Here is a 26,849-nt window from a genome sequence, read left to right as displayed (position 1 = left end):
AAAATACGTTTAAATACTTCGAAAAAATGTGAATTTTTCATAAAATATTATTCAGAGAGAGATACTTATAAAACACTGCGTGATATATTTCAAACATTTTACAGACATTGATATTCACATAACCCAGGTACACAGAAAATAATTTATACACTCCAACAAACAGATATCCCAGAAAAAAATTAACTGTCCTAAAAGCAATTAATATACATTGCCTTAAAAAATAAGGTGTTAAAATATTTTACTTCAAATACTGCGCAAAGACTCGGAAAGAAGTGTTTAGATCTGGGGTTGTTTCTGTTGTTCTGGACTAGGGTCAGCATTAAAATGAAGTCTGCTGAGTAATTAAGGATATTTAATTATCATATTTACCTATAAATGGGCATTTTCTTCTCTAAAGACGATGTTTACTAACAAATATTTGGACTGGCTTCCGGAGTGTTTTTCTTGTGCTTGTGCTATTTATAAATTGATAGGCCCGATTGCTCAAAAAAAGCAATAACATTTCAATTTCTCTGAAGGCGATGGGATTTTCCAGAATAACGATGCCTAAATGTATTTGATTCCAAATTCACGTTCTTCTTTTAAATTAATATTGGTTTCTAGACAAATCCAAGCTACAAAAAAATTTGGTTGGTGGTGCACAAGTCATCATTCGAGCACTTAGACTGTCATCTATCATGACCTCTAACAAATCCAATTGGTAGTCTATGTAATTCACCAGAAGGGAACTTATCTATGTAATCCACCAAGAAGACCTTATCTATGGGATCCACCAAGAAGACCCTATCTATGGGATCCACCAAGAAGATCTTATGTATGGGATTCACTAAAGAGAACTTACTTATCTATGGAATCCACCAAGGAAACGTTGATGGAAGTCTGGCTGAAAATAAATATTGAGGTATCAAAATGACCCCATTAAATTAGTTACACCACCAATGCGTATTTAATTCATGTCAAAAGTGATCCAACAATGTGCTGGAGTGTGTGATTTTTTAAGGCCAGACAGTGTATATAAAAACTACTAAAAATCCATCGCTGACCTATTCGATGGTAATTTTTCAGGTATATGAAATGATATGAATGCTTCACAATTTCAACGCAACTCAAAAAATGCATCATGCTTATTTCACCGGAATATTCCAAAATTAGAATTTTATAAAATTCCTCAAGTTTATTCAGGCAACCGAGATCATTACAGATAATCACAACTTTGAACGATATTTTAATTCTTATAGAAGTTTTAGGGATTCTTAGATATTTTTATGTACTGTATCCGGATTTATTTGAAAGATTTACTTAAATAATCCGATTTACTTAAATGTCTAGTTTTAATACTAGGTATTGACTTTTAATTGTATTTGGTTAACCCTAGCTTCGATCGGGGAATTTCAAGATAACATACTTGTATTCCTTGTTTGAGTAAATTATGTGATACTGCGTATATAGAAATTAAAATAAATTAATATTGCAATAATGCTCTTATTCTTTTTTATCGCATACTGACCATGAGGAAAATAAAACAACATTTTGGCAATTTTGGAATATACAATCCTGAGGAAATGTAATTACTACGATAAGTAGTCGGTAATAAAAGCGTAAACAAACTGGATATTTACTAGAACCGGTCCGAATGTATCGGAGGATAAGCAGATAGGAAATAAAATTTACAACAGTGATTAGTATAATATATGTGAGCAATTGCTAGACATACATATTTTAGACGTCCCGTCTCGAAAATTACACCAGAAGTGTCTGTATTTGGAAAGATGCTTGTAACGTTTTCGATTGTGTTTTGCATGTTCGGTACCAATTTTCTCGGTATTTCTTGGATTGACATTTCGTATTTGATCGTTCAGCTCGATTTTTCTTTGACTGGCTCGGCTGCGGCGGTCGTCTTCTTGAACGTGTGCTGGTAGAAGTTGTAGAAAAGTGCGAAGAAGAACGTCGCGGCGGTGATGTTGATGACTATGCTGGACTTGGCCGTGGTGCATCCCATCAATGGCATGACGACAACCACGAAGAGCAAAATCAAAATGAACTGAGTCTGAAATTAGAAAAGAATGCTTTAAATAGACATCGCAACATCATAATTATAATTAACTTCATTTATTCTCAATATAGAATAAACTTTTCCAGTGCTCTTCAATCCTTGGTCCACGGACCGGTGCCAGTCCATGGGAATTTTCTACCTGTCCGTGGAACATTTCGCCCAATTCATGTAGCTGTTACGGTAAGTATGATAAATCGGTTATTATGCATTATTACCAGTCGTCTTGGTAAGTTTGATAAATTTATCACTTTTACCAGTGAATATGCATAATGCCCAATCGTCATTAGTAAATTTGATAAATACTTGAAATTTATTGTCCTTATCTGTGATCACGCATAATATCCTAACCTAGTGTAATTGGTGAATCTGAAAAAATTAAAAAATCCCAAATGAGTCTAGTATGTATGATGGATATATAGTCTGAGCCCAATATAATGATGAACAAATTTCACTATCGTACCCCGATATCATGATGATACAATACATGTATGAATTGGCATATATAGTATAGCATATAGTGCAATTTATCATGGTTAGTTAAAGGGTGCATTCTGCGTCCCCTTCTGTCCAGCGCCCGGGAAACAAGACCCGCCTGCTACCCCCCCCCCCCTCCTAGTTGCGGCCCTGGTTTGCCTTTATCGAATTCTGTGCACCAAAACCCACACCTGTGTTCCTGACTCCGTACACTTCCAACAGCTGCCCATGAATCGGGATGTTTTCTTTACACGCAAAAACTTTATAACACTTCTTATACTTTTCAATAGCCGATCACGTTTTCGTCAACGCCTCCATCTTCTAACCGAGACTTGACTTCGGCACGCTACGAACAACTGCGCTCTATCTACCGGTTGGGTTCGAAAGCTGTGATCGCGCAGTCTTTTTTGGACAGTAAATTTAATTAACACGTGAAAATGTATGCACCCATCAGAGCTCTTGTTACCTTACTTTCTGAAAAACAACTACGTATCAATAATTGAATGGTTTCGATCAGAAAAAAATCTGACTCAAATATCGAGCATAGTAGATTCTTCAATGTTGAGGAAGGGTTATAGATCCCTATTCTAAAGTACACTTCAGCATGGAAAAGCAACAACTTAAAATTTTTATAAAAATTACTTTTTATATTCGCATAAATTACTTCAGTTGACAATGCTATTGAAAAATGTGATTAATAACATTGGATCTTTTTTCTTCTTTTATTGGCGTAAGGAAAAACAAAGAATTAATATCTATAATAATGTAATAATAATGATAATAATATATTATAATTTATATATCAGTTTTATTTGGCAACGCTCAAAAGCTTTCAACTTCGACGGTTCACTATAAGTGAACTAAAAATGTTATTCAAAACTAAAGCACAAGCGAAATAAAAAGCTTACTGTGCACTTAAAATGTACAAAAATTTCAACACCTTGATTTTTTTTCACTACTCTTTGGGAGTATCTATTACTTTCGATCATACATGCTCAACCCATCACTCGCAGGCCATACGTGGCCCTCGGAATCATCTGATGTTGCCCGTGTCAAATAAAGAAACCACTATAGTGCCACACGAAAGATTATGAAATTACTCAAGTGGGCCGGGGCACATTTCCGAATTATACTTCAGCACCAGACAGATAGATAGAACCGCTCACTGATGCAAAGCAACTTACTTCTGTTACCTCAAAAGAGGCAGGGTTGTGTCTGAAAAATTAGCAAAAAATTAATAGTAGCGCCCCCCCCCCTGCCCCGCGCTCACAAGTATCAATCACTCGCGTCGTTCTCCCAATGAAGACAGCCATCAGGTCGATGTAACATAAAAGCCATTTGGCTAAAATTGCTAGCTGAACCCAATGACCAGGGAGGGAGGAAAATTGTACGTGTGCCCAGTGGCACATAAGGGCTGGAGACAGCGACTTGGGATTTCAAAAGAAATGAGAAGTCAGCACCAGATAGGTAAGCTGCCAACGTCACATATCAAGATCATTTAAGCGACCCCAAGAAATTTCCAAAGTACTTCAGCGACCCGCGGCCATCCAGTTCACTTTTGTTGCTTGTGATACATTCGCAGATTACGTGAGTGGCTCGCAGAATACTTATAGATTACTTAAGCGGCCCGCGACACATTTGCAGTTCATTTAAGCTACCCCCGAGATTTTTATACATCACCTGAGTGGATCTTGGCACATTTCCAGATCATTTAAATGACTGGACGCGCACTTCCCCGCGGATCACTAAACTTGCTAGCACACACATCACCTTTCTAAATCATTAATACTTCATATAATATATTTATTATTATATAAATATTTCTTAATAAAGGGTGGGCAAAAGGTCCGCAGAAACTTTAAAAATTCATAAAAACCGGAAAAATAACATCGCTGGCAAGGTTAGCATCGCTAAGTCACGGGGATTTATTTAAAACAGGAAAAAAAAACAGCCGATAAGTGGCGCTAGTATGTATGAGCGACTTTGTTGGCAATATGCAAATGAGCCGGTTATAAGAACTTACGCTCCTAATCCACAACCAGTTCACCGTTATATACCGTGTATATGAACAAGGATGCTGAATGCGAAAGATAAAGCTTTGATTCGCCTGCAATGTGTTATGCCCTGTGGTGGTGGTCATGTGGAACACATACTGCTGTACTAAACGATTTGGAGGCATTCTGTTCGTTATTTGCGTATCTTTTCTTCGACTTGTATACGTCAGTGTCACCTATCGGCTGTTTTTGTTATTTTTTTCCCTGCAAACCATTTTTTTCTATATTTCGGTTATTTTTCCGGTTTTTATGAATTTTTAAAATGTCTACGGACATTTTTCCCACATACGGATGAATTAATTATCTGATCGATATATGGATTTCAAAGAACTCTATATCAGGCTATGCTGACACAATTGTGACCAAAACTTGCAGCATTTCTAATGCTTGCAGCTTTTCAGAGTTGCCTATCAAAACTTTGAGAATTAACCTTTCACATTATGCTAATATGCGCGAAATAAATGAATCCCAGTATCACAAGAAAACGTGTTCTTTTTGTACCAATAATTCTGAATTGCCCTGTATAATAGTAATTTATAATGCGTGTAATAGATGTTAGTACTAATTTAATGAAGTACTTTCAACTTACCATTTGCATCATTGTGAGGTATCGTTTCCACCAGAGGTATTTACGGACACTTGGGCCCATGGCTGCGAGCCCGTAGTAGCTGTACATGAAGATGTGAATGATGGAGTTTATGATGATGGGATAGGCTTGGAATCCACCTGGAAAAGGATAAATTTTCGTGTATTGCAAAATTTCTGAATTTATCACTATATTACTGATTTGCAGTGTCCAACATTAATTATATTAAGTTTGATTAAATTCATAAATGATTCATAAGAATCTCAATAAAGACAAACATGCGAATGATTTCCATGTGTTTAGGACTATTTCCCTTGAAAAAAAAATATACTAATATACAACTACTCTTAATCACACATGCCATTGTACGCATTCCTCTACGGAACTTCTAACTCATCGGTACATGTTGGAATGTTCGTGTACGTGTTGTGAACCTAACGTGAAGTTAGTTTCTGCGTAAAACTTGTTATGTGTAGTGCTACCATCAATTTTTCTAACTATGAGTAAAGTGTAATGATCGAGTAATTGTATCCTTGTAAAGGTGTGATGCTCTATGACGAGACTTTTTTTTCAACGGGTAGATCGGTTCGCATTCGTGTTTTGAATATTTGCTGATTGATTTTAAGATTTGAAAGGGGCGGTTCCACATAAAGTTTCATCTGGAATTCTTTAGGGTTCATTTGATTTGCAAAAATTAGGGTGTTGAATTTTAGTCCCTCTGAATCAATTCTATGATGATTTAGCGAAATTCAACTCACATAAATTTATTAAAACTCTCTGAGAAAAAGAACGAAAACGAGACGTACAATTCCTGTGAAATTATACAGCACCATTTACAGTGGATTGGAGATTCTATTTTCAAATTGAACAGAACAAAACAGAATTCAATTCATTCGGCCGTTTCCCAGCCCAATGAAGCTGTCTGACGACTTACAAATAAATAGCCTTTCTGAGGCGTTTTGTGAAGGACCATTTGACCATTTTTGTCGCACCACGGTCATTTTTCTGCACACGAGGGCTAATTAGACCGGGACCTACAATTTATTGCCGATTCCGAGCGGCAGGCTTGTTTTATATACTCATCGAGAGGTTGGTGCGTTAACCCCTCGATGGGGGACTCCCTGCGGTAGCAATTTTTAGCTGCGGTCAAGTCGCCGTTTTTTTGTTGTACCCCTGTGCCAGGAAAGTTTTCTGACAAGGACGAACCGGGTTTTGTGAAGGAGAAAGACAAGTTTGTACATGTATGTATGTGTAAAGCATGAGTGTGTGAAGAGTAAACAAAAATCCAGTTCAACGTCATGTGCAAAGTACAAATGCAGTATGTGCTCCGAGAGATCACAATTAGGGGAAAAATTAAATTATATTTTCGTTTCAAAAATCGTTGTTAGACAAAAATCATAAAGCACATACAACACATATAATACATACAGGTAACACATACGGATACAATAATGAGTGCAATATACCAGTGGAAAAGTAGATAAAATGGGATATAATAGGATGACTTATACAGAACAATAAAAATAGAAATGCACAATATAAATATACCTTTTCTCCAATCTATTCCCCTTTTTTTCTAATTCAATTTTTTTTTAATTTAATAATTAAATTTTAAAAAAGAAGAAATTAAATTTTAATTTCTTCTTTTTTTATATTGCTTTTTTTTTCTCTAAAACATTTATAACAAAAATAATAATAGAAAACATAATTTTCTTTATCAGTAGAGTGTCCAGTCAGTGTGCAATACCGTTTTTGGCCTATTGTATATTGTTTTCTGTGTCATGGGTCGTAATCCATTATCTCATCGAGATGGCCATATTCAGAGTTTTGTAGTTTGTCATAGTGGGTTGTAGACAGCTCCTTGATGAAATCCAGTATATAAGGGGTATACCCAGGTCTCTCTCTTTCCTGATGTCAGCTACACGTATAAATTTAGGTGCCCTCACAGGTGACCTTAGGATCTTGTTTTGTTGAGATTGTAGTTTGTGCATGTTGTATGACTTGCGTAGGCCCAGACCAGGGCTGTATATGTCATAATTAGTCGAAGTATAGATTTATATAACGTGACTATTCTTTAAAGAGAGAAGAGCTTGAGGAAATGTCACGTTGGAGAGCATGCTTAGAGCTTGGGTGGCCTTGTTCCTGACAGTCAATCTGCGGACCAAAAGGCATTGGCCAGTCCAGAATACAGCCTAGGTATTTCACTTTTCTTACTGGTTCCACGGCCGCTACATCGATAGGTATGGGAGTGTTTCCTGGGTCCGTTTTTCTTGTGAACCAAATAAATTGGCATTTGCTATGGTTCGGCTCAAATTAAAAATTAAGGCAGAAATAATTTTAGAAAATTTATGTTTTTAATAATTCACTATCGCAAAGTTTTTTAATTAGTTATACAAAAATAAAAAGTAAAAGTCATTGACCTTGAAAAAAATTATTCTTGAAAATATTTTGTAACATGGCATGAAAAATTCGAGCACTTTCCATTTCCTCACGAAATATAGGAAACAGATGGCAGCACCAATAAAACGCAAAATAAACGTAATTTTGACAACATAAATACGTTTAGGCCACGCAAACATACAACAACGTTCCTACATATGCCAATTCACCAGAAATTCCGTGAACAAATGTGTACGAAGTTATACGTAGTGTACGGTCTCGTAGTGGACTAGGCTGATAACTTTCAAGCAAATATGCTGAATGTTACAACTTCTATCAATGGGCATTATAGTGAATATGCAATTCATCAACGCCAAATTTCGATCTTTGCGTGTTTTCACTACTTAAGGGATGTTTCCAACAGCTGTTTTGCTTTAATTTTACTTTTTTTTTGTCAATTTTACATTTTTATTTTTTAGTATTTCTAATATTTTTAATTTTTTATTCACCTTTTTTCTTTCTATTTATTTCATCATCAGGTTACTTATATTTTTTACTTCATTTTTCTACCTCTTTACTTTTAAATAGGTAATTGGGGATATGTTTGTGTTTGTAGCTGCTTTTTTACCATGATTTTTTACATTCTTTGTGTGTATTTTACCATGCCCAGTGCAGGTGCTTTATTTCTTCAAGAGCTGTCCGTAAGTGAATGAAATTTACGATTTTATTACTTTTCTATCCTACATGAAACAACATCGACAAACATATAATATGAAACTTACTCCTTTCTGTCCTAAAAAATATCCAACCACATATTGGTAAGATAGCATGATGTATAACATGGAGGTTCGTGATGAGCTTGTCTTTCTTCCTCAACACAAAAAATACCTGCAAAACACATCAAAGAAATAAGTAAATTCAAAGAAACAACATGTTGTTTGTAATTCAACAAACGCATCAAAGAAACGACATTAAGTCAAAAGACAATAAATAATTATTTGAAAAAATGCAGGCAAAATAAAAATGATATCAATGAAATATTTGAATAGTGAATGTGCCAAATAATATTCTTTTTGCATATATTTTTAAAAGAATTCCGTAATCTATATTTTTAGGAATTTTTATGAGAGTCAGTTTCTGTAATTTCAATGAAATTTATTCCAAAGTAGAGAAACAGTGTCGTGTATAATCACGTGAATCGATTATTTTTTAATTACCTTTAAACACACGGAAAAAATTTGATAAATTATGGCTCTTCATTTGCATTATTACTGCTACTTAATTTATTTTCAACCTAATTTTCCAGTTTTACCCATTTCATTTACAGGTATGTTTTAGCTTTGCATAATTTTAATTTTATCGCACTTTTGATTATCAATCACGGAAAGCAGTGAAATAAATCTATTGTGAATGCCTAATTTCAAAAATTCAGTCGTCTAGTTTTGCTTGAAAAATTCATTATACGTATCTGATTGATTGCCATCAGTTACTCTTGCTTTATATTTGAGTGGTTTTAATTGTTAAAAGTGGAGTGCAGTTTGAAAATTCAGTAATATCAGTAAATGAAGAGTAAACGGTTTAAGATAATTATGAGAGCAATTCTTTGAAAAAACTGAGCATTTATACACTTGATTCCTGTTATAACGAACATAGTTACAGCGAAAATCTCGTTTTAACGAAAACTTTTATTATTCCCGAGGAAAGTTCTCCATAGGAACAATTTAAGAATCTGGAATTGCTTTGTAACGAAATTTCATTATAGCTAGGGCTGGGAATCGATTAAAATTTTCAACTGGTTAATCAAAATCTTTCAATTGATTAATTAATCGAATATTTTCAAATGCTATTCATTCATAGCAAACGTAGTGTTGGTAACTCTTGATACATGGTGTCCTGTAAGTGCTAGCACGGCCTTTATCTCATCAACCGTCCGTTGTATAGAGGTATGATTCCGATTTAACGAGGTTCTTTCCCAAATTTCTTCCAATTTTCGAATTCGAATATCTCTGTAAATATTGTACTTAGAAGTATTGAACTTTTTTCATGAGAGGGCAGCACTTGAAGTTGAAATTTCGAGGGTGGGGGGTCAAAATCACTTCCATGAGAAAGTGCCCCGGGTAAAATGTGATCTATTACATAAAATTTAGCAATGCAATTCTGGAAATAATATGATACATGTGAAGATGAATACACAGCTCAACATCCCGGCTGAAAAACTTCAAACGAAATGAATTATGAAATGAAACGAAAGGAATGCATTTTTGAGTATCTAAACACAAGAAAATTCCATAAAATATGAATGCTCTAAAAGGGATAACTGAACGGTTGCTACAACAGGCAGTCGTTATAACGAGTGCGGAGTGTATTTTATTTTATTTATGTTTTGCAGTTTTTGCATTTTTTTTTAATAATTTATCAGTTGCAAGTAACATTGTCAATCGTATTATTTATCAATTATGAACCCTTGGTTCATACAATATGAGTTTCAGTAACTATTTCAGAAGCGCAAGAAACTGAAAAACAATGTTCCTGGTAATATAATTGAAAATGTCAATAAAAATCATTAAAATTTTCTAGAAATAAAAACTGTCACAAAATAAAGAGTCAGGGGAAAGTCAAATTTTGAGCAGGTTTCAGGGAGATTTGTAATGTTTTGTTTTCTCTTTTTTCTAATCTTAAAGCGCGTGATCGCGTACACTGACGTTAGAATGTAGGTAATAGTTAACGTTTGATCTCTCTCTCCATCTTGCTGTGTTAGTGTTTCTGGTTCAAAAGTTTTTCATTGACGCAGAGGAAAGAAATAAAAGAATCTCGAGGTGAAAAAGAAAGAGCGAAACTGGTTTCCGCATTCTCTCACGATGGTATCAAACTACCCAGATAATGTTCTTATGCCTCTCAGGTGTAAGGAACTAGTAAAAATAACGTAAAAAAACCAAAATAACACACCAGTTCTGTTTGATTTACCTTGTGGACAAGACCCACCGATAACGAATATTTTATGGAAGGAAAAGAAAAAACGGTCAAGGCCGTTCAATGTGTCAGTTAGGAAGCTGATGAAAAATGGATGTTAATCTTTTAAAGAAAAATAAAATATGTCCTGTTCACAACCCTTCATATCCATTCACCTCATCGTGTTGAGAAAACTGATTGTTTTCCTTGTGGTTAAGTTATGCGGTTGGTTTTATGTCCATAGCTGGCCGTCCAAGGCCGAAAATGTTGGAATTGTTACTGAAACGAAGCATGCACTTAACACGGAAACGAGTTAGGACAAATAGAACACTGTTTTTGTTATTAATTAGTGTTTTTGACCGTTGCGATTTGAAAATATTACTTTGAATCAATACAGAATTTTACTGAATAGCTTCTCTATCCAATTTCTATGCTTAATTTTTTGAATTATATTTAGTTTTATGGGTTCAGATGTTCGTAAGTCTGAAGTTTTAAAGCACAGATTGCGTATAAATATAAATTTGCTTATCTAACAATACATTTACGAGGATTTTGCACCTTTTTTTCATAAATACCGCAATTATAATGCATAATTATAATTATTTTATTTAATAAATAATTATTTATAAATTTTAATAGTTACTTTCAAAAAAAAATATTTAATAATTATTTCGAAAACATATTGAAAATAATCATTATCAAAAGAAAAAATTATTTTTCCAGAAAAATTCAACAATTATTTTCAAAAATTCCGATGCCAATTTGCAAAAGAAATTTCAACAGCTATTTGCAGAAAAATGTTAATAACTATTCGTAAAATATAATTAATCATCATTTTCAAACGGTTTTGACTCATATTTTTGAATTATGTTCATAATTACGGTGTTTTGAAAATTATACATTCGTTTTCCATCACTCAAGAAAGGATAGTGAAAACAAGAACACAAAATATTTAAAACTTTTAAATAAAATTCAGGATCTCATGATGTTCGCCGTGAATTTATGGCTGTAACGCAGTGTTATGAATTCTTACTCTCATTGGAAACGAACGTAACTCCAGTCTATATCCCCATGGGCAGTTTCTACCGAATGAGTTTTGCCTGAGATGTGTATGTTTACAGTGTACCTAACAATACCGAGTACGTATCTAGTTTCTTGCGTGAGGTTTTAGTGCCACCATCTATTTTTCAAACTGTGAGTGAAGTGTAAATATTGAATATTTGTACTGTTGTAGGTCTGTTGCCTTCGACGGGGAGACTTTTTATCAGGCAGATCGGGTCGCATTCACGCCTCGTAGTTAAGAATTACACACAATTTTGATTTAAAAAATTATGAATACTCTATAATTAGGTCGTATCATATGCATGTCCAAAAAAACTATCCGTCACTTCAGCTCCACTCCCCCCGTTTTCAAAATACATATCTCACACACAAATACAGTAAAACCTTTAAATCCTCATCTTAGGGAATCACTACAAATTCCTAAAAAAAAGGTGGCCCCTTCATAAAGATGAACTTATATTCAGTGTAACCTCTCAGTAAAAGACATCCGTGGGACCAGAGTTTTGTTCCTTAAATAGGGATGTTCCTTGAATGGAGTTTTAACTGTACAGTGAAACATTTCAGAACATTGAAAATCCACTGTGTGGTCGTGTGTGTCATGGTAACGGACTCGCATCGGTATGAGCCCTGTTCGTATCTCTTCTGCGGCACAGTGGTGGTGATCGACTGAAGTAGGATTTCAGTGGTTCCCGACTGCGCAGCGCGAATGCGGGGAGATATACCTGAGAGCGGCAGACATACAAAGATACAAATATTCAATCATTGCACTTCAGTTGCCCTCTTGAAATATAGATGGCAGCACTATAAATTCACACGCAATTCTGATACATATGCAAACTTCCGGCACAGCTCATTCAGTAGCAAATTTCCCATGTATCTGCAAGAGTTATGCATGCTCGGTATGAAAGAAAGAACATTCCCAAAACAAATCTATATGAGTTAGTTGCGCGCGCATCCTCAGAATCAGTCTGTCGAAGAAAAAGGGCGTGTTATTTATCGCAAATCTAGAATTATATGAACAATTTACGAACGTGGAATAACGACAAATAGATATACTTACAGTGTCCAAAAATTCAACGTATTTCAGCAGGTAAATTATCCATCCGACTGTGACGAGCTGGAAAATCAAAAAATAATAATTTTAGTTGGAACTTTGCTGGAATCGTAATTACATTGATTACTTATCGCTAGGGCTCGGATTTCTGTATCTTTGATTATAATTATTATTATTATTTATATTTTTTTGCATATTTTGCTATTTTTACGTGAAAGAGCATATTTTTTCAAAATCATGAGGCATATTTTGCGTATTTCATGATTAAGAAATAAATTTTTTCCTGGCTATTCCCATCCCGCATCAGACTGGTTTTTGCGGTTCTCACCTCTGACCAGAGCTCTTAGGGCTAGAATTTTTTATGTACTAAAAATGAAACTTCGTTGCTGATCATGGGCTCCACATGGGAGAGGGGCTGACAGGGCTATAGCCGTGGGGCCTGCTACGGTTCTCATCATTTCTTGCTTTTTCACGCTATAAATTAACTACAGAAGGGGCTTGTTTAAAGTATGACGGAGGGGCCCGCAAAAGATCCCAGCTTAGGGGCCCTGCTACAGGATGTGGGGGGCCATGTTGCTGATCGGTAAAAAATTCTGAAATTCAGGTTTTCACCCAATCTGCAATGGCATTGAATTGTTATTGCATAAAAATACTAGCCTTTCCTGTAATTTTTTCTGCCACCTACAGATGGCAGCTCATTAACTCTGAATTTGTAACGAAAACCGTTCAAAAGGGAAATTTTGGCTCAATGAGATTAGTTGGTAACGAAGAATTTTTCTGTTTATATATACAAATAAGGTAATGGTTAAAAACAGTTTAAACTGCATCAACAGTTCTCATTATCATATTATTTTGTTAGATAGGAATATTTTTGAGATAGGAATGAAAAAAAAAATTACGACATATTTTCCGTTTCATAGGGCATATTTAGTTTATTAAGAGCATAAATGCATATTTTATAAAACATTTTTTAGAAGTTTTTAGAGCATAAAAATCCTAGCCCTACTTATCACATTCACAGGTGTCATAATGCCACCTGATTGAGCACCTGATATGATTTATTTCTGGTACCTACATATACAGGGTGACATCTTAATTTCCCATGACTCATATCGCTGGCCAACCATTCATCCTAGGGGCATGATTCCAATTAGAAAAAGTATCCAAATAATGGGTGATTGTAAAACTCGGGTATGTCATTGATATTGCAAGGCGTTCAATTTTTATAAAATTTAAAAAATTAAATAACTTTCTATACGGACACCCACCCTGTACTCAAAAGCCCCATTAGAAAGCCGTTACCCTATCTTTCCTGATTCCAACAAAAACATTCCACGTTTCTAAGTAGAATGTCTTTGTTGCGACATTTGCGTGATGGTGAATTTTCTACATATGGGATGTTTTCCATCCAGACAGAGTATCTGATTGCGGGCCTGGAAAATCACCCCTACAGAAAAGTGCGTTTTACGAAATAAATTGCTAAAAATGCTGTAAAATCTAAAAATAATTTAATTGATATATAAGCAAAATTCATCAGTGCTATTATTTAAGGTAGTTATTCGGGACCGCTGTTATTGACATTATAGCTGAAATTTTACAACCAGTTTGACTGGAACTTCGCCATCTAATGACGGTTACGTTAACTATTTTCTTTTAAAAAGAAATCTCGTGGAAGCAATCTTTTGTTTGAAAAACATTCAAACATGCCATTTCTTTTATTATAAATTTTAGAAAAATTATAAAAATATTAAGAAAGCACAGTAAAATTTTTTAAAAAATCACAAGCTTACATATAATTTTTTTTTCTCTTTTAACGTATTTTCGAATCATCTAGTTGCTTGTCAGCATTTAGTTCTATTTGTCGGATTCCCCCATTGGAGAACGGCATGTCAGAATTACTTAGGCGTTGCGTGTTCTGTAGATAGATAGAACCGCTCACAACCCGGAGTATAGTGGAGTGGCTCCCATTACTCCGTGCTCGGAAGCATCCGATCACTCTCGTCGTTCTCCCTATGAAGACAGTCATCAACTCCATGCACAAGCCATTTGACTAAAATGTGTAGCTGAACCCAATGATTAGGGAGAAAAATTGCACGTGCGTCCAGTGGCACATAAGAGCCGGAGACCGCAGCCTGGGATTTCAAAAGAAGTGTGGAAAAGACTTGTGGGGCAAGTAAGAAGAAATTAGCATGTTGAAGTGAGAGAGAATTTTGAGAATGGTCTAAATACACAATGTGTGTGTGTGTGTGTGTGTATACAAAATATATATACAGCGCCTCCACTGTGACGGGGAATAAAGCCTCCGTCCACAGTGACACTTCTCGCGAGAGAAGATTTGCGGTTTTGATGTTGATGTTTTGTAGCCTCTTTTGGGAATTTATCCGCCATTCAATTCCCCTCAATGCCTACATGAGCTTTCACTCATCGTATTGTAATCTTCTGTTGTCCATTAGTATTTTTCTAATGCCATGCACTAGACTATGAAAGGATTCCACGTCCCGTATTGCCTGTATGCAGGACATGCTGTCTGTCTTTATAGTCGATTTTTCTGCAAAATGTTTTGCATAAGGGACCGCCATCCAGATTGCGTATAACTCTGCTTGGAATACAGTGTTGTTACTCAGCAATAGACAGTTCTATTTGGCCGCTACTTTATCCAAGTAAACACTGATGTAGGCTGCTCCTACGCCATCCACGGTCTTGGAGCCATCAGTAAAAAATAATTAGATTTGTTGATTTTTCTACATCTGTGGTCAAGACCTGTGTTGGCAAAATATCTTAAACCGGGTGATACGTCCATGGTGGATGTTTATGCTCTACATCTATATGAAGATATGTTACATTGTTTATTTTAATCTTGCGCTTTAGCCTTAAATTTGCTTTCTGTACTTCGTTGTCCGAAAGTATATGTAGTGGAGGATTGTTAGTTGATACCTGTAACGCAACTGTTTGGAATAGGCTACAGTGATGAATAGCATTAGTTTTCTTTGAAGAGAGTCTACTTTTGTTCTTAGTTGTTGTTTGGGATCACCGAACCATGCGATAGCACCATATGCTATAATGCGGATGACGACAACTTTATAAAGAGTATTTCTAATACATGTAATTAATGCCCCATTCAGGACCAGCCATTCTTTTAAAATTTTGTAAACATTTCTGTGATTTCGTGATCAGATAATTCACGTGTTTGAACCATGTCAGGTTTCTATCAAACATTAATTCTAAATATTTGATATTCATAATGTGTCTTATGTTTCGCGGTCTAATGGTTGGTCTTCCCTTTTTGTGAGAAATCCATAAATAATTGTAGTATTTGGAGAATACGATTTCTAATTTATTTTTCGTTAGTGTTGTGTTCTGTATTAGTATGAACTGATACGTTTACTGTATGAGTGGAAGCAAAACAGGTCGGGTTTTCTGATAAATATGAATACACAGAATTACTTAATTCTCCTTGCCTCATTTTACTAGCCAACCGTTGATCCTAGTGGGATACAATCAGAAAAATTATCCAAATAACGTGCAGAACTCAGATACTTCACTCATAATTCAAGGGGTTGTATAGTTATCAAAATGAAAAAAATAACTTTTTATACTGGCACCGTCCTTAACAGCCAATTAAAAATTTGTTGCTTCCAAGATCAACAACAAAAATTCGACGTTTCCAAGTCTAATATTCACTGAGATATTTGAATTAAAAATTTCCAGAAATATTGGGAAAAAAAACAGCGAAACTAATATATAAGGAACAACGCCTCTTTCCCTGATTTATGCTGTTCTTTTCCAACTTCCCTTCGATTTTTAAATTCAAACGTCTCTGCGAATACTGCTCTTAGAAAAGTGGATTTTTTTTTCGACCTCAGAAGAGACACCCTAATGACAACTTTCTCATTGAGTTTAATATGTTGTTGAATAACTAAACAACCCCTTGCAACATGGATGACGTACCTGAGTTCTACACGTTATTTGGGTGCTTTTTCCAACTGGAACTATGCTTCTAGGGTCAACGGTTCGCCTGTGAAATGAGGCAAGTGTAAATGTTGGAATAAATGCTGTTTTCTGATTGTTATCAATAGATATTGCATTTGCGAATCATGAATTATGCTTCTTTAATTTTCTGAACTATAGCTGTATTTTGAAAATCAGATATTTTCTTGTTGAGCTTCTCAGAATTTAAAACTTGAGAGCAGTTTTAGGCCACTGTTGCACTATGAGTCGACTCTAATGATATACAGCCATTCCTCGATTTACGAACAGGTCATCCATACCGTCCGGTAAATTATACGCGAATGGCCAGGTATAACATTTTTTGATATGGCAGTAAATTTAGAGCTCAGTGCTTGCTCAATGCGCTCAAGTTTCGGGTGACATTCAGTGTCCTAACCCTTACAGAGACAATGCCGAGATATCGCGTCTTCTTAAAACCTCTCTCATTTTGGGAATCCCGAAATATCACGTTTTTGAAACCCACTAATTTCAGAATCCTGAAATATCACGTCTTCTTAAAACGCTCTAGTCGGGAGTTCGTTGTACCGATGATACATAAAGGGATCGTGGAGTGCTCAAGCGTGCAAGTTGATTGGCTATCCAAATTTGTGTTTGTTTCAAATTTGCAGCGTGATCTATCATAGCTTATTTGAACTACGATACCATTGTCATACTGTTAGAGCCAAATAACGAATTTGTGTACAATCGAGAACAATTTTCAAGCGGAAAAAAAAAACCTTAAAATATTTTATAAAAAAAATTTCTGAACAGATCATTGTGAATATTTCATTCCTATATTATACTGGAACAACAAATCATGTTTGATTATTTAATGGGCAATCCAGTTGATATGTTGGCATGTTGTCACTGAGACTGAGTTGTAAGGCATGTTGCCTGGCAGTTGATATGGCAGCTTTGCCGACTAACTGATGAAAAAGACGCTAATTTTGTTTAAAAAAAATTGTGTGTGTGTGTGTGTGATCTTATCTTCATATACATAATAAATCCAAACACTATTAATGAAATGAAATCCATTTCACATTAATGCATGATCATTATGGAATTATATATACTGTATATAATGCATTAAAAAATTAATGCTATCTTTAGCATCTATGATCACCAGTATGGAGTATATTGTTACGGTAAATGTGAAAAATCGGTTATAATACATAATAACCCGTTATTACGCATACCGATCAGTTTGATTAGTTTGATCATATTAGTTTGATAAATTTATCACTTTTACTGGTGAATAAACATAGTACCCAAAATGGTAAATTTGATGAATACACTTGAAAAATGTATCGTCTTTATCTCTTACTACGCACAATACCCTAGTTTAGTTGAAGAATTCGATAAATATGAAAAAATTCCAAATGCGAGTCTAGCATATGTGATGAATGTAATCGGATCCGGATATAATGATAACAAATTTTGCGACCTACCCCGATATAATCATAGAATACGTGTAGAAATCATCATATAGTATAGTATGATTAATCATATTTACCAACAACGCGACACTTGGGTACTATGCATAATCACCAGTAAAAGTGATAATTTTTTAATACCAATTAAGTTCACTAACGACGCTTGGGTACTATGCATAATCGCCGGTAAAAGTGACTTTACGAAAATGTATCAAACTTACCAAAATACTTGATAAGTATACATAATAACCACTTATTGTTATACATAATAACCACTTATTGTTATACATAATAACCACTTATTGTTATACATAATAACCACTTATTGTTATACATAATAACCACTTATTGTTATACATAATAACCACTTATTGTTATACATAATAACCACTTATTGTTATACATAATAACCACTTATTATGTGATAAACTGCATTTATCACATTTACCGTAACGGTATGATTCCTAGGTGATTTTATTTATTCTCTGAAATTTACATGATATATATGAATGATAATGATAAACAAATATATATATTTCTATACGGAAAACTTCTTTCAAAATGTCAGAAAGATGCTTACCGAGTAGGTAGTGTTTTTCTTTGTAATTACAGTATTTTTGCACAACAAATTCGGCGGCGTCTTGCTGATTAAGTAAAGTGCCTGAAAAAATACGAGAAAAAAATTTCGATTAATAATTTTCAAATCGTTTAAGAACCTATGTGTGCGGGATGGAGATATGTTCTGGGATTTGTATAATTTTGTGAAAAGGTACTACTATTGGAAATATGAGCACAACATAACCTTAGAGCCAGGAAACACCCAGACCACATCCCCCTATGGCGATATCATAGTCATTGCACATTAAGGACAAGGGTACTCCCGGAACATCTTTTAATCAAGAAATATTCAAATATGTATAAAAAATAAATCATCAAAATTTCGTATAACATGACGATCGATCAAATGTTAATACTTGTATACAACGATTCATTAAAATCACGTCGATTGGCTCACTTAACGGTTTCGGTTTTCAGAGCGATGTTAATGAATGTTATAATTGCTAGTTTCATAAATCTAATTTGAAATCACCTACTTGAATTGCCAGTGATTATTCGCGATAGTCAAAATCTATCAGGGGCCCTACCATCCCCCCATGCTTATAAAGGATAATACGAAAGAAACTGATGTCTAGCACTTTTCGATTACTATAGGTGTCCATTCTGAGAGCGCATCCGCATTAGAGACAAAAAAATTGATGTTAGAGAATTTATACATTTAATTAGAACCGGCTAGCAGCAACTATTTGAGCAGTTGGTCAGACGCCGAATTGAAGCAACACCACCTACAGAACAAGGCCTCCGCACGAAGCTTGTGACGTCACTGAAGAAGGTAATTTCTCCTATTGCCATTGGATATACGGCAAAAAAAAAGGTAAAGATATCGCATGCATCGGCCTGCTATATCCAATGGCAATAGGTAAAATGGCCTTCTTAAGTGACGTCACAAGCTTCGTGCGGGGGGCCTTGTTCTGTGTAGGTGGTGTTGATCGAAGGCAACTGAAAGGTTCATGGTTTGAAACCCGCACCGTAACGCTGTCTTTATATCAATTGTCATCTATTTGTCTATATCTACTGTCTCTAAAAAGCGCATGCGCTCTCAAAATGGACACCTATACTAATCACGAGCGCTAGACATCAGTTTCTCCCGAATTATTCTTTATAAGAACGGTGGGAGTTGGTGGGGCCCTAGGAATCATCATTAGGATGCAACAAAAATCTCCTTCATAGGCTGGATCACAACGCCGTTGATATACAACATGACGTATGAATTCGTACTTACCGTTGAGACGCAAATGGTGTACGTTACAACGAGCGTCATGTTATAGACGATCATGAGATTCCTGAGATCGAATGGTTTCCTGTCCCTCATGTAAGCTGGACCAACTTTCCTGATGGCAACGACGTACATGGCACTTAAAAAGAGAGGCCAGAAGTTGCTCTTCACCAGAAACCAATCCCTGACTTGTGGATCTGTGGAGAGATGATAGAGTGTGAGTTTGTTTGGTGTTAAATGACTTCAGCACAGACCCGGGTGTGGGCCTGATTACCGAAATCATCAGATTACTGGAAGTTAATTGAAATAGCCCATTTAAATAATGCAAATGTCTGCGCATACACATACAACAGCCTGTTTACTCTTCTATTCTCGAAGAAAGCCCACCTAAAAGCGTCAGACTCCCGAACTGGCTAGACTAGCACGATGTGGGTTTATTATGTCTATTGCATTTGTATTTGAATTAATACCCTGGTACTGATTCGGCGCCGTTAGGAACAAATACGTCAGCAGAGTTTTAGCCATTTTTGACCCCCTCCCGTCAGCAAACCTCTGACCCTTCCCCCCTTGTCAGGAACATTTCGTCAGCTTCACCCTCCCACCTCCTAACTCATATCGGATCAGAGTCGCATGCGGGGGGGGGGGGGCTCCGCCTCTCCAGAGACGATCATTTTTTGATGTGGAAAATATTTAAAGAAAGTTGAAATATCCGAAGAAGATACCTTTATAATTATGTTATTATAATCGATTTCTTTTCATTTCAATGTTATTTGAACGTTAAGAACTCAAAATTCCTCGAACGTGAAGAACTCAAATTAAGCTGCCCGTGGCACATTTTCAGATAACTCAAGTAGGCCCGTGACACATTCGCAGATTTTTCAAGTGACCCGCGTTACATTTGAAGATCACTTGAGTGACTCGCGGAACATTTAAAGGAGATGTCTAAAGAGGTTCTGTAGAGGATTTATCAATACAGGGGGAATGCTTATTCAGGTTCTCGCAAACAAGGGAAAGGTTTATCTCATTTTTGACACGCCCAGTAAAATCCCAATAAGGATATTCAATATTTTCATAAAACGTGGTTGATGGCTAAGCATCATTCAACCCCTCCCCCGGCATCAAAAGTCAGAAAACCTGAACCCCCCCCCCCCCCACCATCGATGCTGGCGTAATACTTGAATGACCCCCCTTGGCAGAAAGACAGTAAAAAGGTTTCCATCCACAACAATAGCAAAATTACAGTTAATCTGAAGGAAACCATTAGATAGAGCGAGAAAAAGTATGTGCAGCGACACTTTTAATGCGCACGATACTTTTACGTGACCAGCATGTCGAATGCGACACCTCGCGGCTGTATGCTATCAATCTTAAAAGAAGTCTATTTAAACCACTAACGAAGGGAAAAAAAAAGAAAGATTTAGTGCAAAATTGTTTTAAGGTGGCCATGACTTTGCCTTGACTGGGAAACAAAACACTTCATAGATGTGATATCCACCGACATCTTCGTGTTGCTGACCTCAAGTTGGAAAATTTCGGCCTTCGCTCTGCGTTGTTACATTACGATGTCTTCGGTAAAGCCTCCAGGCAATTCTGATCGAGAGCCAAGTTGTGGAAAACCAAGGATTTTTTTTTTCTTCAAGAAGTAACATATATTTCGTACAGGATACTTTATTCTCGCGTTAAATGTGACCTTCATCCAATACTAATTCTTCTCTCCTCTATAGGGTGGTCGGTATCGTTCAGGATTTAAATCAAAATAAATAGCCTCGTTTATGGACGTATAAATACGTTTATACGATGTTATGTTTTGCGTCAATGTGATAGATACAGGAAACGATAACCTTCTTGATTTTTTTTAGATTAATATTCAAGAGGAATATGTACCTCATTTATTAAAACAAAGAATTCATTAAGCCTTGGGATTTGTTGAAGTGAAATGTGAAATTCAGTTCGCGGCCTTCTTTTGTCCAAGGGGATGACAAAATGTTAATCATCCATCTGACTTTAATATGGAGATGTTGTTTTAAAATTCGCTGTGGATAATATTTAGGGCATAGGCGGAGAGATAGCCATGAAAAAGTCTGGGGAAGGCACGATGATGATTGTGGGGGAGAGTGGGCATGATGATGTCAATTCATATATACGCATATACTTTTGATCAGTCGCCACCAGCTTTGACTTTGAGGAGGCAATGTCCCAACCCCCGTATCTCACCACGATTTAGGAGTTTACTCTTACTGAAACTTGTGTGACTATATATGAATTAAAACCATTGTAATTACTCAGATATTCTACGTGGATATGACCTTTTCTAGCATTAAAACAGTTTATTTATGCTGTTTTTGACCAATTCGTGCATTGTCACTCGTTCATGACCAAGAGATACTTGTGCGGTAAGATTTTCTCCGAGAGGAAAAGCCAAGGAGCGAGTATATTTTCCATATTAACACAGTTTCCGCATTATATGAAATTTCGAAATTGTTATAAATTCATAAAAACAGTAAAATTCATGCCTGTTCGCATTTTGTTTACTAGCGATAACACCCGGCGCTGCTCGGTTTTTCTTCATTGAGGCTTTTTGTATAACGTGATATCAAATCAATCTATTCATTTACAACATACAGAGATTTAGACTAGTTTAAAAAAAAAAAAAAAAACACATATTTATCATCCAGAGGCTGGATCCCACTTTCTTTGAGGGACATGCAAACCTTGTCTAAGTTAACCAATATGGCGACTTCCTGCGCGACTCATGAAATAAACAAATCTAGATTTAAAGAAACATAGAAATGAATTTTTCCCCCTTCTTTAAGGGGCGCTACGTACTTCGATTCCCTCCCTCCATGAACCTCAAGTTATCCATTTGCTTGTTCCTGCTTCTAAAAATGCTTAGTTAAAGCTGTGGAATTTCTTCGATGTACTTTACGGGCCCATAATTAATTTTAAAACATCCTAAACTATGAATTTATGCAGTTGAATATCAAAAGACAATACGGAGGCATTACTTTTCATTCTTGAGAAGATATAAATATAAAAAATTGAAATCAATGTTATTGCATGGATATCCAACTCAAAAGTAGGTCCGGATATAATTACTTCATATTTAATCTCCTGGGATTCGTATATCTCTAAGCGAACTCAATATATATTTTAAAAATCTATAATTCAATAAAATTTTTAAAATTATTGATGTGGCGAAAACCCCACCAAAAATTTCCGCATTTCTACAGTAAAATCGGCAATTTTAACACTGATTTCTATGGGGATCATCCTCTGCCTGACCCTGAAAGCGATGCTGATGATGATTATGACGCCTATTCAAAAAGCCTCATTACTGGGAGCATTTAAAATATGGCCCCAAAACCACTGTTGTCCGACAGTTTTCCGCCCATATCGGGCATTTGCCCAGCTCTGACGAACTTTTAATATAGCCTATCGTTTAAGTCGGGTCTCATTCGGTATATATGCAAAATTGACGACGATAGATCTAAAATTGTAAATTTGTATAGAGAACACAGACAGACAGAAAATCAATTATATATATATACTAGCTATAATACCCGGCGCTGCCCGGGTTTTCTTCAATGAGGCTTTTTTGGATCACGTGATATCTCCCTCTCTTTTTCTTGAGGGACATACAAACCGTGTCCAAGTTAACCAATATGGCGACCTGCGCGAAATAAACAAATATAGATTTACACAGAAACGTAGAAATGAATATATATTTTTCTTTTTTTAAGGGGCGCTAGGTATTTCGATTCCCCCCCCCCCTGAACTTCAAGTTATCCATGTGTCTGTTCCAGCTTCCAAAAATCCTTAGTTAAAGCTGTGGAAATTTTTCGATGCACTTTTCACGGGCTCATAACTAATTTTAAAATATCCTAACCCACATGAATTTATGCAAATAAATATCAAAAGAGATAATATGGAGACATTAATTTTCATACTTGAGAAGATATAAATGAAATCAATGATATTGCTCGAATATCCAACTCAAAAGTATAGGTTTGGCTAATTACTTCGTATTTAATCTCCTGGGCTTCGTATATCTCTAAGCGAACTGAATATTTCAAAAATCGAGAATTCAATACAATTTTTAAAATTATTGATGGGGCGGAAAATCCCACTAATTTCCGCATTTCTACAGTAAAATCGACAATTTTAGCACTGATTTCTATGAGGATCACCCTTTTCCTGACTCTCAAAGCGATGCTGATAATGATTATGACGTCTATTCAAAAAGCCTCATTACTGAGAGTATATTGAAAATGTGGCAAACCATTATAAAGGCATAAACTATTATACATATACTAACAGGATTAAAGAAGTGACAAACCGTTGTAAAGGCATATACACGTCTGAAACGCATTGCTAGAGAATCACGGTAACCAAAGTAAACGTTCGGAAAGTGATTGCTGAGGCCCAAAAACCATTGTTGCCGGACAGTTTTTCGCCCATTTGGGGCACTTGCCCTGCTCTGACGAAATTTTAAAGTAGCCTATCGTTCAAGTCGGGTCCCATTTGGTATATATGCAAAATTTGGCGACGATCGATCTAAAATTGTAGATTTGTATAGAGAACATACACACACACAGACACACACACAGAAAATCAATTTTATATATATAGATATATATATATATATATATTTGAGATTTGCGTTAACAAACAAGAAACCATAATATTCTTTAGACAACCATAATATTTTATCATGTGTATATATTGTTTACAATTCTGGTAATTGCATTTTTAATTGAGTTGCTTTGTTTTTGAAATATATGACATCCATATTTGTTATGGGCATCTTTTTCTCAGCCACCTCGTTGGGGGATTTTGCCTGTTGTGGTGTTGTATTTGTATATAAACTATTAGCACTCCATTATAATAAATCACTAATCTATATAAACTATATAATTATGTGTGCATTTGATACTCAGTAATTTACAAATGGTGTAAAAAAAAGTGTAAAAGTTTGCCATTCAAAATTGCAATGCGACAGTCATAAATGTCAATTCAACGAGAATACTGTTTTTGGTATGCCGCCGAATTTCAGATGTTTGATAACCTGATCATTTTTTATCGCATCATTAGTTTATTTTCTGCACACGAGGGAACTACAATTTATTGACGATACCGTACAAGAGCGTTCGGCATTTTGCCTTATTTTAACTTGCCGACAGGATTGTGCTCCCTCCTCTGGGAGGGGGGGAGTGACTTTCTTTCTTTCAAACCGAGCACAACTCAGGTCTATCACCACTTATCGGCGATTTACTACCTAGTGAGTTGTACCGGAGGTGTAACTGTGTGTGTACCTAACAGTCTGAGTGCATATGTAATGTTGTGTTTGATTTCTCAGTGCTGCCATCTATATTTCAGAAGTGAAGTGAGTGATGTTTTATGATTGAATTTTGTGCTGTTTGTAGGTCTGTTGCTCTCTGTGACGAGACTTTTAACGGGGAGATCGGCTCGCATTCGCGCCTTGAAGTTGGAAACCATAGAAAACCAACTCCAGCCGACCACCCGTGACTGCATAGCATGTCGATATTTTAGAATGCAAATTGGTGATATTTTGTGTGAAAATGGAGTAAGTCATAGTTCCAGATATAGTAATTGGCGTAGTGGTAAGATGCTCATCTTCCGCTCTGAAGGTTGCCATCAAGTTCTGTGGGTTCGAATCCGGGCAAAGGAACATTAGAAACAAGCTCTTTACCTACCGACCCTGGGACCACCACCGATAGATGGCGAGTTCATTTCCAGCTCCACTGATTGCAAACTGCCATACGGCGGTATATGACTGGAGTTGGGTAGAGTATAGTAATTATTGTTCCAGTAGAGTAATGCACAAGTGTTGTAAGTGATAAGTAAACAGGAAAGCCGAGTTTCAGCATCTACTGATGTGCTTTATGAATATATTTGTATGCAACACTAAACTTTTTGAAAACGCTCTCCTGAAAATATCACTTGCCACATGTAAGCACTAAAAAATCGATTTTCCCCATGGCCATGTTGTATGTTGACACTATCTCTGTTGCGCTTCTGCGTCCGGAAAGTTATCTTTGGTATGCTGCATAATGTCAGACGTTATTTTGGGAAGGCCCAGAATCGCAGGCGTTTCAGGCTGGTCAGGGAAGGTCAGGAAAATTTTTGAGTCCTGGTCAGGGAAGGACAAGGACATTTTGAATTACGGTCAAGAAAAATCTGGGAAATTGTGTCAATCAGATTTTTTTGCGAACCCTGCTGTCCATTAGTTGGAAATTGGTGATCAACTGAAAATTTCTATGATATTGAACTGTAAAACTTACGATATTTACTGGACAGTAATATTCGTGGTTTGACATTTACATGACCTTCCCTACACCCTTACAGGGCGTCGCAAACAGAAACGAACTCTACTGATGATGATCCCAGGAATCCGGGTCTATACGCACCCATGATAAAGATGAAGGCCACAGATGATTTGATAATTACTGTCCAAAAACAAAAAATCCATAATGCCCAATTCATCTCAATACGTGTAGCCTTGGTGGGGGATGGGTTTCATTCGTACATCACACTTTCTCCGAGCACAACACCCAGCATTCATCAATGAAAAGAAAATAATTCACCCATCCTTGAGAGGGAGTGTGAAGAAATTAAGAAAACATAACATTATACTACAGAAAGTAAGTCGACGTCAACACAAAGAACTATTTCCCAACGATGTGTGTGTGTGTGTGATGCGCAATTTTCTGCAGATAAACCGCAAAAACGTATCCAGGTATGGGCGCGACCTTCCGATGAATAAAGCACTTTGTTGTTCGCGGACGTACAAAATTGAAATCCATACGCTTATGATACGACAATATGTCTTTTTTACACGTATCAAGGTCTCAAGGTGTTCCGGCTACATCCAAATATTTCTCGCTATCAAACGGGTGGTATACCGTCTTACAGAGAAACCAACAACATTTTCAAGGTTTTTTTCCTGCTGAAACGGATCTATTA

The 26,849-nt window shown here is 36.0% G+C and overlaps 1 protein-coding gene across 1 annotated transcript in view; it reads right to left on the bottom strand.

The window, feature by feature from the left end:
- Positions 1–1,494: 1,494 nt before the first annotated feature.
- The window catches only part of LOC149084130 (very long chain fatty acid elongase AAEL008004-like), a 54,333-nt gene continuing 28,978 nt past the window's right edge, over positions 1,495–26,849 (bottom strand). The window contains exons 3-8 of the mRNA XM_089234472.1: positions 19,872–20,062; positions 18,612–18,692; positions 12,618–12,674; positions 8,329–8,434; positions 5,171–5,307; positions 1,495–2,047 (exon numbers count right to left, since the gene is read on the bottom strand). Of these exons, the coding sequence (XP_089090598.1) occupies positions 1,856–2,047; positions 5,171–5,307; positions 8,329–8,434; positions 12,618–12,674; positions 18,612–18,692; positions 19,872–20,062 (764 nt within the window). The 3' untranslated portion in view covers positions 1,495–1,855. The remainder of the gene's footprint in view (positions 2,048–5,170; positions 5,308–8,328; positions 8,435–12,617; positions 12,675–18,611; positions 18,693–19,871; positions 20,063–26,849) is intronic.

Source organism: Pholcus phalangioides, unplaced genomic scaffold, assembly GCF_987345545.1.
Source record: "Pholcus phalangioides strain wild (caught in Gottingen) unplaced genomic scaffold, Ppha-v1.0 ptg000008l_1, whole genome shotgun sequence".
Classification (NCBI taxonomy): domain Eukaryota; kingdom Metazoa; phylum Arthropoda; class Arachnida; order Araneae; family Pholcidae; genus Pholcus; species Pholcus phalangioides.
This window is presented reverse-complemented; position numbering and strand designations above follow the sequence as displayed.